Source organism: Hypomesus nipponensis, chromosome 23 (assembly GCF_054491055.1).
Source record: "Hypomesus nipponensis isolate SF chromosome 23, ASM5449105v1, whole genome shotgun sequence".
NCBI lineage: Eukaryota > Metazoa > Chordata > Actinopteri > Osmeriformes > Osmeridae > Hypomesus > Hypomesus nipponensis.
The window spans coordinates 18,830,618-18,850,254 of NC_140383.1; the positions used below are offsets into that span (position 1 = coordinate 18,830,618).

Sequence of the window (19,637 nt, forward strand, 5' to 3'; positions counted from 1 at the left end):
GGCTCTAGCAAGAGTATGTAGCTCTAAACTGGTCAATATACACATCTGACCAAAGACCAGCTCGACGTTTGCCTGTAAACAGTGATTCTGACTGTCAGAGTCCTTTAAATAGGCTGATCGAGTGAAACTAGCCTGGCTAACGTAGGTCACTTTCTCAGGCAATTGACGAATGAAACAGGCTCACCTTGAAAATCCTATATACTGGCTATCTTCAGCAGGCTCTTGTCTACAAAAGCTGTCTTCCCTGACGTTTCTGAAGTAGAATTGAGTGAAATAGAAAATAGTTTACACACTGCCAGTGGGCAAGCCGAGTCTGACTCAGAGTCTGATGCTAACGTCAAAACAATGTACAGTATCGCCGGGACGCAATCCAGTTGCAAATTTTGCACAAATAACAAAAACAAAATCTGGCTAAAAGCACAATTCCCACATCTCTTGAAGGCTGCCCTACTCGTCTTTTTTGGTGTAGACCGCACTGTAAAATGGTGAATTTATGAACATGACGCGACCAAAGCATGGCTGCTGCCCTAGCCTATGCGGCCTCCCTTGCGTCCGAACTCACTTCAATTACAAAGACTTTCACGACCCAAATCACAACTCTGAGCTGACAAGTCTATGGGGAATCGCTTGTTCTCCTAAAAGCTGCCCTCCTCTCCCTTTTTGATGAATTCGCAGAGATAGCTAGCTACTTTTCGAGTTTGGTTTTCCGTCACTTCAAACTCATGATCTAAAGGTCTCAAAGTGCTCAAACCTTCACTGTAATTCAAGAGTAGTGTACTTTCACGAACCCAATCATTGATTCTAGCTTAAAAGGTGTAAAAAAAGGACTTACCGAACGTGGCTGCCTCCAACACGGCTATCAGGCAATTCCAGTTGAAAACAACAATGGCCACCAAATTTTTTTTTTATATTCGTAACGGCAAGCTGCGATTGGAAGTAAAATGAAATGGGAGCTAAAGACCAAGGATAGGACTTTGTCAGCACACCATTTCCAGAAAGGATGTGTGTGCGTCTTGCCAAGCTCGCATGTGTGTCAAGTAGGGTGACCCCCTGTCCCTCTTTGCTCTGTATCGCACAGCATTTTCAATATGCGACGTGCGGGACAAGGGGTGAAAATGTTGTGCGACACAACGCAAAGCGGGACAGGTGGTCACCCTAGTGTCAAGGGGCTGGATGAGTCTGTGAGAATTTGGAGCACGGGTGCTGTGGAGCAATTCAATGGAATTGACCGTGACTGCGAAGCAAGGCTTACATGTGAAATCTGTAACCAAAATCATCCAACAGTGTTGCACATATAAAGCGACAAACAAGTGCTATAGAACGTAAAATATTAACTCCTGCACCAGTGCCAGTCTCTCACACCACATGTGGCCATACAGGGGCCGGCAAGGACCGAACAATGCTATCAGTTCTTCCTGTGCAAGTTAAGACTGCTAAGGGCAACTGCGTAATCCAAACTTATGCATTCCTGGATCTAGGGAGTACAGGAACATTTTGCTCTGAACAGCTGATGCATCGCCTAAGCCTCACTTGAAAACGTACACAAATCTTGCAGCGAACGATGGGTCAAACAAATAAGTTCTCAGCCTTTTCTCTATATGATCTAGAGGTTGCTGGTCTAGGGAGTTCACAGTTGTATCCACTCCCAGAAGTCATCACACAACAACAAATGCCCGTCACTACTGAGGACATGGCAAAGGCTGAAGATCTTATTGAGTGGCCATACTAGTCAAAGGTTCACATGCATACATCCATATATGCTGAGGTCGACTTGTTGATCGGTACCAATGCACCCAAGCTACTGGAACCATGGGAGGTCATCAACAGTCAAGGAAGTGGGCCATATGCGGTTTGAACTGTGCTCGGCTGGGTGGTAAGTGGCCCACTGGATGGAAACGCAGATCCAGAAGCTGCAAGTGTAACAGTGAACATAATTTCTGTCAACAAACTGGAAGAACTGCTCATGAACCAGTACAATCATGATTTCAGGGATAAACAAGCAGACCAGCAAGAAATGTCAAGAGAAGATCTAAAGTTCCTGAGTATTATGGACACATCCACAAAGCTAGAAGGTGGAAAGTATTGTTTGAACTTGCCTTTCAAAAATAAGAACATCTCCTTCCCAAACAATCTTGCTGTGGCCAAACAGAGAATCCAAAGCTTGAAGAAAAGATTCATGCACAACTAACTGTTCCACCAAGAGTATGTAAAGTACATGAGAAACATTGTTTCTTGTAATTATGCAGAGCGCATACACACTCCACTTTTCTTCAACGGAAGTACCTTATCCATGTGTTTTTTCATATTAAATTGCTTACAATGTTCCAGTGAATGTGTGGGTCAGCAAACACAGTGTTCTTTGTCGTTCTGCTTTGTGTCTGAGCGTAACTGCTCTCTGTCTTTGCCCTGTGCATCCATAGTGGTCACTGTACTTGCCACCACATTTCCCCTCATTCTGCTCCCAGGCTGTGGCTTAGGAGCTTGGCTTGTTGTATTGGAGCTATGGTCATATAAACCACCAAAAAAGGGTTCAGAGAGGATTTTTACATGGCACTCAATGAACTCCACCATGTCATTGAATCCAGCTCTGTATCCAGTAGATTCCATAATGTCATACCCCTGCTGCGCGAACGCTCTCTCAACTTGTACGGTAACTTGGCCAGTATAGCCCTGTTTATAGCCCCATGTTTACCGGCATGTCCAGCTCCTGCACGTACACCAGCTCCACAATGAAGTCACAACAGCCGCGCAGAAAGAGGGCATAGCTCTGGAGTGCTTTTGTGTTGTCTGTTCGTATTGTTTGCCATGACAGTGCTTTGTCCATATATGCAGTGGCAGTTTTATATGGATTCCCAAAGTGATCCTGCAATAGAGCCTTGGCCACAACATATCCACGGTCTGGGGGCATAACCAGCTGCGAACCAGTTCACGGGGTTGTCCTTGAGTGAACTGTTCCATAGTACAAACTGTCGTCTACAGGCGCCTTGTATTCCACACCTTGTTCAAATGCTTTCATAAAGGTTCTGTAGTTCAGAGGATCACCATCAAATATCGGAATGTCTCTTGGTGGGAGTGTCATTGATCGCTGCTGATTCATTAAAGCTGCTGTGATTTCAGTTTGCTTGCTCATGACGTTGAGAAGTTCTCCAGGCCACTGTAAACTGCTCAGTGCAGTAGCGGAGCCAGAGGGGTGGCCGGGGTGGCACTGGACCCCCCTGTTTCTTTTGACATCTGGAAGCGCATTTTTTCAGTCGAGGATATTTCCATAGTTCACCAGTCAGTTACAAATCACTACGCCAGAGTCTGATACAGCACCAGCGACGGAAGACTAAAGCATCATATTACAGTTATCGTTTTAAGGTTTAGCATTGGGGCTTCCTGAACAAAATGTTATGAAAGTTGAGTTGCTGGGCCGCAGAGCCATAGAAAAAGATGCATATTGGCAATTTGGTTCCATAACGGAATCAGATAAGAGAAATGTCTCTGTTTTTGTTTAGCACTACCTTAGTAGCTAACAGCGCAGTTCCTACTGTGGTGTCGTTGATTCAATTTCGTTTTTTTCATTTTCATTTATATAGCACACTTAAAATATATAGCCATTTAAAATATATTGTAATGACCTGACTAGGTCAGAAAGGAACAATCATCCAGGCATAAGATTAAGTTCCCGAATTGACGTTTATTAACCACGGTACACAGGCTACCAGTAAGCTGAACAGCTGTTTGGTCCTAGCCCATGCTAAATAAAGAAAGGTAGCCCACAAAACGTGACTCGTGAAACCCAGACGTAAAAACAGAAAGAACAGACACTAAACCTGGTCTTAACTTCGAATGCTCCATCCCCCCTGCCCAACCCCACTCCATGCCCCTTCGCCAACCACCAAACATTCCGGGCATGCCCGTGATTGGCAGACAGCAGGTTGATTGGCATGTCGGACCCCGCCAATACTACTGGTAAACAAACAACTAACAGCCTAACATATAACTTACACACATCTTTCTGTGTGGGTCGCTACTCGCTACACTATTTTTGTACTTTAACTGCTGAGATTCCTTGATGAGATGCCTTATCAATCTATTAACGTTACAAAAGACTGCAGTCAGATAGCTACCCTGTTTGCTATGACTGTTTGAAATAGGTATTTCAGAGTAGGGATAGCCATGATCTAGTAACGTAAAGGCTGGTAGTTGATTGAAGATAATAATGGGGATATGTTAAGATTGAGATTGAGATAACATAAGATTGAGATTGGACTCAAATGTGGGAAATTGGATATGTAGGCCTACATGTTATTTTTGCTTAGGGTTCACTTCAAACATTGAAAGAAAGGTTGAGATAGCAGACTTTTTCAAAAAGCTGAGCAAACAGGATCAGATGGAAATAGACCCCAGTCCTTGCACCACCCCAAGACCTCAGAGCAGCTCCCTCCCAAAGCTACAGGCACCAGGTCAGAGCATACTGGCAGTCAGTCACATGCTAAGTTTAGCTTGTGTTTGTCGGCCACACATGTAAGCCAACACAAAAGGTTTTTTTCCGATTAAGCCTCACTTTAAAATGTAAGTTGTTGATTCATGAGTGTTCTTGTTTTGATGGCTATGGCATATTTTGTGTGAGTATACACTAATAGTTATGTGTTAATGTAAAAGAAGGAACTAACCTCTAACCTGGTTAGACACAGATTATATATTCATGAAAACAGAGTGACCACAGTCTCTCCAGTTTGTGAGTAGCCTACAGTACAGTGTGTGTGAGAAATAAATTAGTTGCAATTCAGATGTAGAGACACAGTCTATTCATAGTAAATGTAGAATTTGATTAAAGTAACCCTAGTGAACATTACTAGGCCACACTGAAGAACTCAGGCTTAAGTGAATTTGAATTTATATTTCTCATCAGCAATCATATTAATAATTTACACTGCTTAGATACCAGGCTAAGTTTACACACACATTTTCAGTCTTGGTCTGTGGACCCCCTGAAGTAGCCCTGGCCACCCCATATATAAAAGTCTGGTTCCGCCACTGGCTCAGTGACCGAGCTTCATTATCATTTTGTTTAGAATGCACTTTCATTTCCACTCTGTTTTGATTGAGTTCCACTTGGCGGTGCTGTTGAATTGATATGCTTTGTACCTTTGGTCTCACGTCCATCGATTTACCATTTATTGCAGTACGTTGGATAGTTTCCCTTTGATTGGTTTGTTTGTCATGAGGGATTAATTATTGGGCACCAGGTTTTAAAATGTTAATCCCATTGATTGCACCTTTAATGTCTGTTTCCTTAGCATTTGAATGTGCTTGTGACTGTCGCTCTTCATTGGCATCATAGATTTCCATTTTTGCTTCAGATGCCACCAGTTCAGCCTCCAAGTCCAACATTTCTCTTCTTCTTCGTAGCCTGGATTCCTCTTCCTCAATTGCATGTCTCTCCTTTAATATTTTGACACGAGCAAGAACTGCAGCCTTTTCTGCTGCAACCTTTAGCTTAGCCGCTGATACACTGGACCTGCTGCTTCTTTGACTGTAATTGCTTCCTGTATTTGACACACTGTCTGATGGATTAACCTCCTCATTTTCATGTAAACCATATTTCATGTTTGTCCGCCTCTTCTAAACCATATTTCATGTTTGTCCGCCTCTTCACTTGGCAATAAACCCAACAACATTTGATGTAAACATTTAGGATCATCACAAACAGTTTTTAATTCATCCAGAGCATTTAACACCTTTGTTTTATCACCATTAAATATCAAACTCTTGTATGTCATCTCTAATTTTAACAGCTTTGTTTAATTTAGATTTTCTGGTATTTTGTAAACAGTCAAGCCTTTCAGCCAAACCCTTTTCAGTTAATTTAACAATGCGTTTTTGAATTTCCCCACCACTAGCACCCTGTTCAATATCAATATTGTTGACCATTTTCAAACCCTGCACATCCATAGCAAGGGTTCAGTTAGTCTAAACGCAATAAAGTAAACCCAAGAAAGCACAAACAATAGGATCAGTTGGAAACAGCGCAAACGAGATAGAAGTTCAATCCAGGACAGCACCAGGTGAAAAAGTCACGTAGTACGCCACAACAAGCGAACGCGCAGAATTCCAATATATTCCAGGGCTCGCGTTGATTTACCAATGCATTGGATTTAATATGTGCACACAAACTGGCCTTGTGTAGCGCTACACGTACTTTGATCGTTGGGCACTTTTGTATGGAACGCCGAGTTAGTCGAAATTAAATAAATAAATAAATAGGTAAATGAATATATAAATACATACATAAATAAATACGGCTATGAAATAAACTGAGATTTTAAAAAAAGATGGTCATAAATATAACATGATGTAATTATATAGCTGAATCCATTTACCAACATCAATAAATAAATACATTTATTTATTTCAAAATTACGTTTTTGTAAAGACAACATTTATTTATTTCGCGGGACTTTTATATCCTAAAGCCACATTTATTTATTTTTTGAGACTTTTACACGCCATATTTATTGCGTGTATTTATATCCACATGTATTTCCACACCACATTTATTTCTGTGCTTTATTTATTTCAGATCTCACATGCAAACGACAGGGGCGTGGTTATCGTCAGACCAACGCAGCAGATAGCTATGCTACCTGTATGGGGGTGACAGTGGCATCGCACTGCCGAAAAGCATACAATGTAGACAGGCTTTGTGATTGGAGTGATGGCGGTGAGCTAGTTAGCCTATTAATATAAATAGCCTACAGTATCCTCCGACCAGCGGTGGCACTAATACCTCGGATACACATGAAAAAAGGGGCCTGAGGAGAGAGTTCCGGCTTCAGGGGCCTGAGGAGAGAGTTCCGGTTTGGAGGGGCCTGAGGAGGGAGCACTGCATTTGGACCCTTCTTGCATTTGGACCCTTCTCGCCTGAGGAGGGAGCACTGCATTGGACCCTATTGGAGGAGGTAGCACTGCACTTGGACCCTTCTCGAGCTAGTAGCCTACGTGTGGGGACTTGGTCTTTGATAGCAATGAGGTAGCGCTGAAGTTACCTTTGTAAACATTGCTTTTGCTCGTGTGACGTGTAACTCGTCTGCAAAGCTAACAATCACTGCCAACACTATGTCTTCCTAGGTGGTATGTTGGCTATCACCGGTCTGGAAGTCGGCAACTTTAGGCCAAGTGGCTGGCTATCCGGCTAGCTAGCTGACAAAATAATAAAAGGACGACATCAGTGTGGCCATTTCAGCTATAGCTAGCTACTGTAGAGTTAGTAGTGTTGTGCTGTATTGGCACATACCTGAACAGTGGTTTGATTTAATATTGAATAATTCCATAAATTATAATATCTGGGTTTGGTTATTGTGTACCGTGTTGAATGGGTCTTGGTCTTGACACATCTAGGTTAGTTGCAACTTTAAATTGCCAATAATAACAAAGTGTTAAGAAACTGGACTTCAATTTGAAGCTTTACTGTAAATCCAAAGGTATGGGTAATGTCTGGAATGGTCTGGCTTCACTTCAGGTCTCATCTCACTAAATGGTAATACCGGCATGGCATAATGGTGAGGCTAGATAGTTATAGCTAGGTGCCTTATCGACCTAGCTATCCACATAATAGCAGAGCGATGTAGCGGTGGTGGCAGTGATTGTCTTCTTTGTTGCTAGCTGTGTTAGCTAACATTACCTGGCACTAATTACCCCCCACTGCCTGTACATCTTGCACGCGAACAGTACTCGATAAGTCTCAAACTATTTAAGACTTCAATATCTATGTTCTGTAGAGCACTTATCCGCCCAAGTACCTCTACTAATCTACTATTTGTGCCAAAATAATATATCCTGACAAGCCATGCTTTTCGGCAGTGCGATGCCACTGTCACCCCCATACAGGTAGCATAGCTATCTGCTGCGTTGGTCTGACGATAACCACGCCCCTCTCGTTTGCATGTGAGATCTGAAATAAATACTGCACAGAAATAAATGTAGTGTGGAAATAAATATGGCGTGTAAAAGTCTCAAAAAATAAATAAATGTGGTATTAGGAAATAAAAGTCCCATGAAATAAATAAATGTTGTCTTTACAAAAACGTCATTTTGAAATAAATAAATGTATTTATTTATTGATGTCGGTAAATGGATTCAGCTATGTAATTATATAATGCTATATTTATATATTTATTGCCATCTTTTTTTAATTTAATAATTTATTCCATAGCCATATTTATGTATGTATTTATCTATTTATTTATTGATTTTAATTTTGACTAACTCGGCGTTCCATACTTTTGTAGTGATTCTCCGTTGTCCAGACGAGGATCGGTGGTGTTCAGGTTCCAGTTGGCTATCCTTAGCATAGCCCCACGTCCTGGCTCCAAACCCTTTCACAGCTCTATACAGGAGCTCAAGCACAGGTCACATGTTTCCACATCTTCCAAGGCTATCTGCATAGTCCAATCGGCTAGGTTTTGACAGTGTGAGAGCCAGCCCAATGCTGCGCTGTTGTAGTGTTGCCCCAGGCTCTGGTGCGACACGCTGGGCGGCTATTGCTTTACCTGTTGCTCGTCTTCAATAAGTCCAAAGGTCGGCTAAAGAGATAATACCTTTTATTCCAGGGATTGGTGCAAATAGGACATATACACAAGTACCTTGTTGCAATACTCCGCCGAAACGGTCAAAACCATTTGCCCTTCCAGGGTCAACACCTGGCTCTACCTGTCTCCCCCTGGCTCATATAGTTGAGCCAAACAGCGCCACCCAGTGTACAGCCATAACCATTACAATACAAATACATATTTGGCTCTTATAATTATATTGACATACCAAGGTGAAATTGTTTATGGTACTTCAGTCAAAATTATATTAGATTTATTGACACAAAGATATTGAGGCAATGTGGACATTTACATAAATACACCCCTTTCAGCCATTTTGTATTGCATTCCTTATTCAATTTGACCCTTTATAAAAACATGTATTCGACACATCTGTAACAAATGTCACGTTGATTGGATCTACGGTTCACGAGGAGAAGGGTTTTGAAGGTTGTACCAAATTTGGACAGTACAGCAAAATCTACCAAATTTGAAAAATCGGGTCCAGGACTTTTAGAGCTGTTGGACCATTTAGCTGAGAAATATAATAATAATAATTGGAATACTAACAAAAACAATAGGTTCCCTCCTACCGGAAGAACCCTAATAAGAAAAGGAAGAAACACAATAGGTGGCTTTGCAGCTTTGCTGCTTGGCCCCCAATAATAAGAAAAGGTAGAAACACTGTTGGGCCACCAAATAGACTTACTAGGTCACTGAACAAAATTAAAGGATCCTATAGCAGTAAAATTATCCGAACGTACCATCACTACGGTAAGTAACACTGCCGGAGAGTGGCGAAAAATACAACCAGGTCTATTTTCTAAGATTAATCATTTGCGAGTTTTCTTGAATTTATGCCACTCAATTGTCAAACGTCATGTGACTGTGACGCAGAGTTTTTCTCACTGTATAACCAAAGGGATCGTAAACAAGCGCGCTAGGGTAGGGGTGAGAGAGCAGAAGCGGCTAACTGTATTTTGTAGTTACGTTTTGACTTACAAGTGTTTGTGGATAACATATATCTTTCCAACTTCAGCTACAGTGATAGCTACGTTTGGAAAGGAGAAAGGGGCAGATAGTGTGGGTTTACCGACGAGAGCCAAATAGTCTGCACAAAGGTATCAAGCGCCTAGTCTTCTATCTACAATAGAAAGGCGTTTTTACCCAATAAACTTGTCAATACTATAATGGATAATTCTGGAACTAAACAACGTTGTTGCGGTAAGTTACAAATCTTCTTATTTTGTTCCGTTGTCATGCGTGTTGATTTTTATTATATCTAGCCTTTTCGTTCCCATTGATGGATTTCCAACCAGAAATGTAGGATATCAATTAGGCTACATATTGATTCCTAATACTTTTCTTATTTTTCTTCAGAATCTATGAAAGATTTTTTTACATCAGCTAAGTTTCTTATCTATCTGGGACATGCCTTATCAACTTGGGTAAGTGAATTGTAGAGTGCCATAAGAAACTGTTCTAATTGTTCCGATCACAGCGCATTTTATAGAAACGCATTACCCTGTTGACATGTTAGCCTAGCTCATCTAAACTAAATAGATTACAATAGGCAGATAGTTACGGCACCTCCGATGTCTATGCAAGCTTTATAATAACATACATAATCTCAATGCCGAATGTGTATCTGATTCTTAGGGTGATCGAATGTGGAACTTTGCTGTGGCAGTCTTCCTTGTGGAGCTGTATGGCAACAGCCTTCTGCTCACAGCCGTGTACGGACTGGTAGTTGCCGGGTCAGTGCTTTTACTAGGGGCTATTATCGGCGATTGGGTGGACAAAAGTCCTAGACTCAAAGGTAGGTTCAGCAGATTTGAATTAAAAAAATAGGTGTTTACAAACCATTTTCCCCAAGTATTTGCCTTCACATTGACTTTCTTTAAAAAACTATTTTTGACTAAACCTATGATGCAAATCTAATTTGACAGTGGCTCAGACTTCACTGATTGTCCAGAATTGTGCTGTCATACTGTGTGGAATCCTGTTGATGGTGGTTTTCCAGTTTCAAGAACAGTTGGCAGAAATGTACAATGGATGGGTTCTGGTAAGATTCCTTACTTAAACACATTTTGTGCAATCAAATTACTTCTCGGTCGTGATTAGAGTTCCTATGTGAATACACCAGAATTTTTTGCCATTATATTGTTATCTAACAAATCAGATTTATTGAGCATTTTTTTAATGGTTGTGTTCAGTCAGTGTTCTCAAATCAGACAGCCTGTGGGTCTGCATTGTGCATGTGCATGGGTTTGAAGACTGCCTATTTGGTCAAGGGTTTTTAAAGGTAGAGGTTTTTGTTCCATTGGAAGTGTTTTCTTTTCTAGTAGCGGGACTGAAAAAGTGTCTTGTTCAGGACTGTGCAGTCAGACAGTTTACATTTTATTATGTGTGCCTTGGTAGAACCATTTCCATTGCGACTTAGACCAGAACAGCTGCTCAGACCAGAACAAAAACAAACAAAACAGGCCATTTGTATCACTGTTGTACAGGCATATGGTTTCAAAGATTTCCGCATGATTTTTCTGTGAATCTAGGTGAAACACAATTTAGCTGTGTTTTTTGAACATTGTCTTGTTGGAATCACATGTTCAGCCACTCTCATAGAAGATGTGCAAAGTTTATTTTCCTAAATTACCCTGACCTTGAACTAAAACCTTTACAGACATTGTGCTACATACTAGTCATCACCATCGCCAACATTTCTAACTTAGCCAGCACTGCTACCTCCATTACCATCCAGAGAGACTGGGTCGTTGTTGTGGCTGGACAGGATAGCAGCAAACTTGCAGGTTAGTGTTGGTGGAAATCATTAAGGGTCGAGAAATAAATGCAGTTAAGTCACTCATTTTTGTCTTACTATTCACCCTATCACCTTTGTTATCTGGTTTATGATATTCATTGACATTCTGTTACACTACTCCTTATCTCCAAGGTATTCTTTTCACAAGTCATGAAGGTCCAAGTAAACTGGCTGATGATTAGATTGGCCTGATGAGCATTGCACTTAAACATAATTTGGAAAAATTTAATCTGTTGAAGAAGTATGTGGAAAAACATATTCTATCCATAGACCCTTTTGAATGAAACCCCAAATTGCACTCAGCTGAATTCCATTTCAAATTGTTCTCACCCAAAGACCCTTATTGGTCAAATATGTTGGAATGGCATTAAATACATTTGACATGAATATATGTGTAGTATTGTGAAAAAGCTATGCTGAACTATTAATATCTTCTCTTCTTTAACCCTCACCCCTTTTACTTCCCTTAACTAGATATGAACGCAACAGTCCGAATTATTGATCAGATGACCAACATCCTGGCACCTATGTTAGTAGGACAAATTATGGCTTTTGGCTCCCATTTCATTGGCTGTGGATTCATTTCGGGCTGGAACTTGTGTTCAATGTGTCTGGAGTACTGCCTGTTGTGGAAAGTATATCAGAAAACCCCTGCACTGGCTGTGAAAGCTATCAAAAAACAAGAGGACCTGGAGCTTAAATACCTCAACACCCAGAAAGGTAGCAACATCCTTTTAAAAGTATATGAGTGATGAAATAGTATTAAAACCTGTTGCAAGATTGAATTTTATCAGCATAATTTCAGTCTTACTTCATGTAAGAGTCATCCCATCAACCTCCTTTTTAACATCTTATCCCTATGCAGATTTGGAAAATGGCCAGAGCCCTGTTGAGTCCTCGCAGCTCATGAATGAGACTGTGCTGGACAAAAAAAAACACCCTATGAAAGTTAGCTGTTGCTACCAGATGATGGAACCCATACGCACCTTTAAAGCAGGCTGGGTCGCCTACTACAACCAGTCCATATTCTTTGCTGGCATGTCCCTGTCCTTTCTTTACATGACTGTCCTAGGCTTTGACTGTATCACAACTGGCTATGCATACACACAGGGTCTTAATGGCTCAGTGCTCAGCCTGCTGATGGGTGCTTCGGCTGTGTCTGGGATCTGCGGTACGGTAGCCTTTACCTGTGTACGGAAGAAGATTGGTTTGATTCGTACAGGTTTCATCTCGGGTATGGCCCAGCTCTCCTGCCTCATTCTGTGTGTGGCGTCTGTCTTTACACCTGGCAGCTCTTTCGACCTCAGTATCTCACCCTTCCAGGACATCTATAGTCGCCTGATAGGGGACAGTGGCCCCTTGCCAAACGCTGATGACAGTCTGACAAGTACTCTGTATGGAACTGAGCTGTTTCTTAACAGCTCCACTGTCCCACCTGCAGAGGAGCTGCCACCTTTGCAGTCCTACCTGTCAGTCAGCCTGCTGTTTGCAGGGGTCATTGCTGCTAGAGCAGGTGAGTATCAAAAACGTGTTGTCATTTAGAACATTTATTTGCATTCGCTTTTTCCAGTTGTTTACCATAAGATGCACGGCATCCTAGGACAGTTACAACATCTTATATTTTTCCAAGGATTTACCCCAGACACTCACTTTAGGGTCGCAACGCGTGAAAAAATATAGTTGTAATAGACAAAAAAGCAATTTGAGTGCAGTGAAGAGAGTCCCATCTAATGGGAATCTAGAAGATTGTACCCGCTTCCATCACATGAACACATTTAGTTTCTATCTGGCTAGCTAGTTTTCATGCTATCATACAAAAATATAAGTTTTAGCTAGATTTTGAGCGTGCTGTTTGTGGAGTGTCAATGCCAATGTATTGTCATCAATTCAATACATTTTTTTAAATCAAACTTATTATTGATGTCTGCTTTAGACAGTATGTTAACAGTTCCTGTTTATTCCCCTTAATTCACCCCAAAAATGTCCACCTGATTTCATGCAGCCTATTAATGACAATGTAATACCACTACAAGGCAGAATAAGGCAGAAAATTAGCAAGGCCTTAATGGGAAATGTTGTGTTTTGCATGTGGACGTGTTTTAAATAGATGTTGTATTTTACGCTTCAAATATATGTGCACTGGAAATGGTGTACGAGCGCCAACAGTGGAAGAAGATGGTCTGGAGCCCTGAAGTGCCTCCAGCACATACTGGACCGTAAAAATTAGATCATGTATCATAATTTGGGGATAAAATACACACAACCCCTTACTTAACCTCTATCATGAGAATTTATAAACTATAGTAAAACTTTTTTTCTAAAACTGGTTGTTCCCATCCTTGATTGTGATTGGCTATATCGCGTTCCATGCCGTTGTAAAATCCAGCATAACCTTACAAGTTTTCCTCATAACTTTCTTTAACATTCCATATTACTGAGCATCGAATATTTCAAATAAAAAAACACGGCAAAGGTGTCCATCTGGCTGTTGCGTGGCAACGATTTATGTAGGAACTATACTTTGTAGTGGCGGAAGAATTACGGTTTATTATTAAACTAGTTTGTAATTGTTTTTATTTATGAAACCATATCAAATATTTGTAGTAATAGTTTTAGAAAAGCAATACGCTCCGCTTCGCGTCGTGCCTAACAACTCCCCTTACCTGTTCTAAAATCAGCGCAAAACACTGACTCGCGGGGCTTATTGCTTAAATCTTAATACCACCTAATGTTTGGCAGACTGTCTGCCCCAAGCACCTCCCCAAAGTTTGTCTGATCTGATATGTTTTCAGAGCAATATTGTCAACCTTTGATGCCAATATCCAACGATTACTACCATCTGTTAGTTTCCGTTCAAATCCTTTTTATGTGGTTGTAAAATACAATTGCCACTCCAAATCACGGTTGCTCTTTCCACTTTCTCAAGGTCTATGGTCCTTTGACTTGACTGTGACCCAGCTCATCCAAGAAAATGTGATTGAGTCAGAGAGGGGAGTCATCAACGGCGTTCAGAACTCCATGAACTACCTCCTGGATCTGTTGCACTTCATCATGGTGATTTTAGCACCTAACCCAGAGGCTTTTGGGTTGCTGGTCATTATCTCAGTGTCTTTTGTCGCCATGGGCCACATAATGTATTTCAGGTTTGCCTTCAACAGTCTTAGGAGTCGGCTCTTCCTCTGCTGCTCACCAGAGCAGAAGTCGGAGGCAGACCCAGCCTCACTTCCTACCACTGTGTAATACTCCTCTTAACCCATTCCCCTCTAGTCTTGAAAACTTCTAGATATTTTCTAAACATCCCTGTTTCTAGCTGCGGTAACCCTAGATAATGCTATTGTGCCTCTGTATCTAACACTGCTATATGTGGCCCGTAGCCATTAAATGGCATCAGTCAATTTCAAAGGTGTAGTGTGGCAGCAGGTGATAAGGAACACCTTAAGAAAAATGTCCTAGCTGGATAAGACAAATCAAACATTTCCAGTATTGTTTATTGCAGCTCATCAACCGGGGTTGCACTACTGGCGATAGCCTCATGTTAACACTTCAAACACTTCAGAAATGTATTTGGATGTTCTTGTTTGAAGAGGAACATGTTTAACATTCGCGCAACCCAAGCCAGGCATTGAGTCTTGTAAATAAGTGGGGTAGAAGGGCATGCAAAATATTTATTTAGCTGCACATCCGTATTGTTATACTGTATATTCTGCTAGATCTATCTCAGCCATTGTGGTGCTAGCAATCGTTTTTAAGCAAACTGGAAAAATATATAATCAATGATGCTCTGTAACCAAAACTGTTTTGCATCTAAAGCTTAAAAGTGGGGAAGTGAGGGAAAACCTGTTGTTTTCTTTTCATATAACATTCAACAAATTGTTTTGATTTGACAATGATGATACTTGCATTTACTAACACTTTTGTAGAGAAACCAGGACAACTAAATATAGCCCTCCTGAGTTTGTACTTCACTGTTCCTTTAAAATTGTATTTTAATACTATTAGTTGTCATTTGATTCTAATGTTTAGCTATGGTGTAAACTGACTGAAAGCAGCCAGATGACAATATTGAATGAAAATTAACCAACAAAGCAGGTGACAAAAGTGTACGACTTTAAAATCAGTTCTCCATTTTTGCCATTTCAAGTAGAGTAAGAGCATCACTTAACATTGAATAACTTTTTTTAGGCCATTACAATTTTCAAATTTAGGATATTGAGTTGAGACAACATGCAAGAGATACAGACAGTTTAATAATGAGAACTGTCAGTGAAAATGCAGCCATGAAGCTGTTTCAGAGTTGGCATTGGGTAAAATCATGTGAGATTTTTGATGTTTGATTTCTTATAGTTGCAGGGAAGTGTACTATTTTACTACCCATATAACATACATAGCCACCATACAGTTTTCAAGCATCATTATTGACCGCTCTTGTTGTCACTCGTTTCATCCATCATCTGTTTGGTAAGGTTAGGCCAAGGAAAAAAAAAATGTTTTTGATTATCACATAGGCACTTTACGTGATGGAAGTTTGTTAATAAACAAAGATACTTTGTCACCTTAAGGAATCACTTCAGCTATTTGCACAGGCTGAAATCCTGCCCTTCCCAAGAAAAATCCCCCCGGCTGAAGCTCTCAGGAAGTGTCACTGGTAGGCCCATGGTACAACATCGTAGTTTTCTATCCTCTACCAGACTCAGCACATTCCTGAGACCTAACATAGCTACTTTACTGTGCGTGACATTTAACATCTGTTCAAGTTTACTTCAGACTTAGTGAAATGTTATACAGAAAATATAACACAACATTTATGTATGTCATAGTTGACAACTTAATGTGCCTCTTGAACAATTCCAACACAATTATTTGTTTAATTGTAATCCTGGTTTGAAAGGTGCATGTCTTCAAAAACAAGTGAACGATTCTTTCCTCCAGTTCAAAACCATAGCAGACCTGAGCCACAGAGAAATTGAATGAGTTTAAAGTTGAGAAGTTACACCACATGATGCAAACAGTAAGGCAATTATTTTACTTAAGGTGAACTGTTGAGTCATACAGACTTTCAGGTTTGTCAGGTTCAGATGGCTTTCTGAAAAGAAAGCCATAAAGAGGTCAATGTTTATGCTAAGCATGGGTTGAACTGTTGCTATAACATAAGCACATAATTCATTTGGTAGGATTGTACATTCAGGAATCTTAAAGGTTCTCATCCCAATATCAATATGTCAATTGAGAACTTGACAGACAAAATTTATTGTATGAAATGTGTATAAAATAAAAAATTTTGTATGCTATTCTTGGATCATACTGTCTTTATTTCTGATGCTGGAAACCTATTTACATCTAAATGTTTTTATTGACTACTGTGTTTTTTTCTAATTTTAGAATTCTGTTTGTAAAATGGTTCTCTGCCTCCTGTGCGAAGAGCAATGGTTTTATACAACTCAAGTACAAAGTATCTTGCATTATTGAAGTATACAAAGCAGGGACATAATGGCTTTTTCATTTCCAGTTTTATTTTTATGAATTATGTAATCAGTTTCCAATCACCAAAAGTTAAATGGTGTATCATGACACTCATTTGAGAAAAACAAACTGATGACTTGTATCACATTCTCTTAAATAAATACATTTGATCTCTCCTTTATTAACATAATCATGACTCGCCCATTGGGCTTGATGTTTGTTGAAACAAACCTTTTTACAAATGAATTCCAATGGCTTGATTTCCTCATATACATTCTTATAGTGAGAATACAATCTGGCTTTAACGCAGCTGACTTCTGAACCAGTGTTAGGCAACTCTCATGCATGCAGACTATATAAGAAAGTGTATTTTCTCACAAAATGTCAAGGTTTCCATTACTGTGGAAACCCTGAAACATGTATTATGTACAAAGGACAATTGTGTTAGCCATTTTCAGAAATCCTCTCTGTAGGAGCTACACGTTCTCCCTTGCTCTGGCCTGGCAGCCACAGTGCAGGGTCACATTCCACAGTGGGATTAGCTTGTAATTTTTTACAGCCTTTTTTTCACCCCAAGCACCTGCGTAAAATATACTGATTTCTAGCTGTATGACCCAGGTTGAGGGTTGACCCAGGCATGTTTGGCTGACTACATTTTTTACAGCACTGCCTGCTCAAAGACTTACATTTTCTCCTGAGTCAATGAAGTTTGAGAACTATCAGACATGACAGAACTAACAAGTACATGCCCCATGGGTGGCGTGTTGCAGTACATTGTTTCTACAAAACATTTTATAGTGGTCATTCTATAACTTTGTGCTCTGCTTTTGTACACAGTAAAACACTTCCATAGTTACACAAACCCCTTTATCATCAGTTTTTAAAGGAGAGAACTGTGATTGAAGTCCAATGTCTATGTCAATAAACAGTGTGCATTGAGAAGATACGATTCTTCAATTACTAACAATAACAAACTGCTCTTAAAGAAACACCTAATATTTTATCAAAGCTGCATCAAGGATGAGCTAAATTGCATACGTTGGGATAATGCCTTCAAGTTCAACAAATGTCACAGGCAAGTCAAGACCATTACACACCTCCATCACACATGTGCTGGTCTCAAATGCTGGCCACAATCTCACCACTGCTGTCTGACACTTGACTGCTTGATGTGGCAAGTGTTAACTTGGCTAGTCTACAGTAATGGAGTTGTAACATGATGAGTGTTTATGACTGGTAAAAGAGATAAATATTCAACAGCCTTTTTATAACTTGGTAATCTGATGCAGGAAGCCAGAACAAAATAAGCACCACTCCAATAAAGTTAAAGGATAGGAATTTGTATGCACATTAAATGCATGTACAGTATAATGGCACCACCATGCTTAAAACTTATTTTAAGAGCAAAGCAATACTATGGCCCAAAACATAGAGCCATAGCAATGCTAAAATGGTTTAAAAACAAGAATGTGAAAGTACTTCAGTGGCCCAGTTAAAGCCTAGACATGAAGCCAACTGCAAATCAATAAAAAGACAGTTCACTGCCACTTCCTATTAGACTTAATCTGCACAGAAGAATTTGAGAGAATTGCATTGCAGAAATGACCAAAAGGAGATTAGATTCTACAAAATAATTAGCCTGGCTCTGCCCTCTTACGTACTTCCGCTCAATTTTCATTTTGCTTCTGTACTATGTCTTGGAATTCAGCATAAACGCTAGCGATTGGTTATCAGAGTGGCTCTGAGTAGATCCAATAGTTTTAAACTTCAACAGAGAAGGCTACCTGTCTTCAAGGAATTTAACGTTTGTCAATGGAGCGATCCCAGACCCTCTGTACAAATGAAATGTACGAGGGTCTGGTTAGGACCAGGCTACAAAATAATGGCTTAGGGGTGTGAATACTTATGAAAATGAGACTTAAAGATATCTCATTCTCTACAACACCCTATAACAAAGATTAAACTTTCTCATAGAAATATTAATAATCTATAAAAGTGATATAATGTTTAAATCATAGAGGCTCTGAGAAACTACAGATGGGTCAATTGGTATTAATCATTTGAGGTCACAACTGTGAGTGCAAGCTCATGTTCAACCATCGGGCTAGTTACAATAAAACCATGTCAACTACAACTGACAAAAAAATCCATTACGCTCTACTTTTGCATTGGTTTGTATAGTAATCTTGTCAATCCCATCTGGAAAGTTCCAGTTTTTATGAAACTGATATCCCAACGCAAGCTACAAGCACTGTGCTGAGTCATGCACCTTGGCAGACATCTCAGGATGACAATACGGAAAGCTGAGAAAGGCACCAAGTTTCTAGAAAGTAACGTGAGCCACACCAGAGTTCATGACGTCTCTATTTATTATCACAGCAAGTAATAAAAAAAATATACCTGCAATAGCGGATTCCTCCTAAACATTGCGAACCATTTCAAAATTGACATGATAGACATGTATGGTCACTTGCCAACGATTATTTTTTTTACAAACATTAATTTATGTTTTCAGGTGTTTTGCAAAATAAATCTAACGTTTTTTAATGTTAACCAACTCTGATATTTTAAAGTCCGCTCAACGACGGTACAAGCTTTCTGATTGGCTAATAGGTGCCAGACGCGCTTGCCGTCCTCAGCGGTCAATACAGCTCCGTATTGCCCTCTGACGTCATCTTCAAAATGAGCGACGAGTCAGCTGCTGAGTTTTACTATCCAGATGATGCTGAAAAGATTTGTCATTGAAAGTGAGGATGAAGACTAGACTCTTTTAATCACTT

The 19,637-nt window shown here is 40.1% G+C and overlaps 1 protein-coding gene across 5 annotated transcripts in view; it reads left to right on the top strand.

The window, feature by feature from the left end:
• The window catches only part of slc40a1 (solute carrier family 40 member 1), a 46,924-nt gene extending 30,239 nt beyond the window's left edge, over window positions 1-16,685 (top strand). The window contains exons 1-10 of one of the 5 annotated variants that reach the window (XM_084688826.1): window positions 6,685-7,018; window positions 8,277-9,350; window positions 9,616-9,800; window positions 9,957-10,024; window positions 10,236-10,395; window positions 10,526-10,641; window positions 11,260-11,386; window positions 11,872-12,117; window positions 12,263-12,910; window positions 14,324-16,685. In XM_084688826.1, the coding sequence (XP_084544952.1) occupies window positions 9,767-9,800; window positions 9,957-10,024; window positions 10,236-10,395; window positions 10,526-10,641; window positions 11,260-11,386; window positions 11,872-12,117; window positions 12,263-12,910; window positions 14,324-14,637 (1,713 nt within the window). In that variant the 5' untranslated portion in view covers window positions 6,685-7,018; window positions 8,277-9,350; window positions 9,616-9,766 and the 3' untranslated portion in view covers window positions 14,638-16,685. Of the gene's footprint in view, window positions 1-6,684; window positions 9,801-9,956; window positions 10,025-10,235; window positions 10,396-10,525; window positions 10,642-11,259; window positions 11,387-11,871; window positions 12,118-12,262; window positions 12,911-14,323 lie in introns of those variants that run through there. The other 4 variants (XM_084688827.1, XM_084688825.1, XM_084688828.1 and 1 more) reach the window with 4 other exon arrangements.
• Window positions 16,686-19,637: the final 2,952 nt, after the last annotated feature.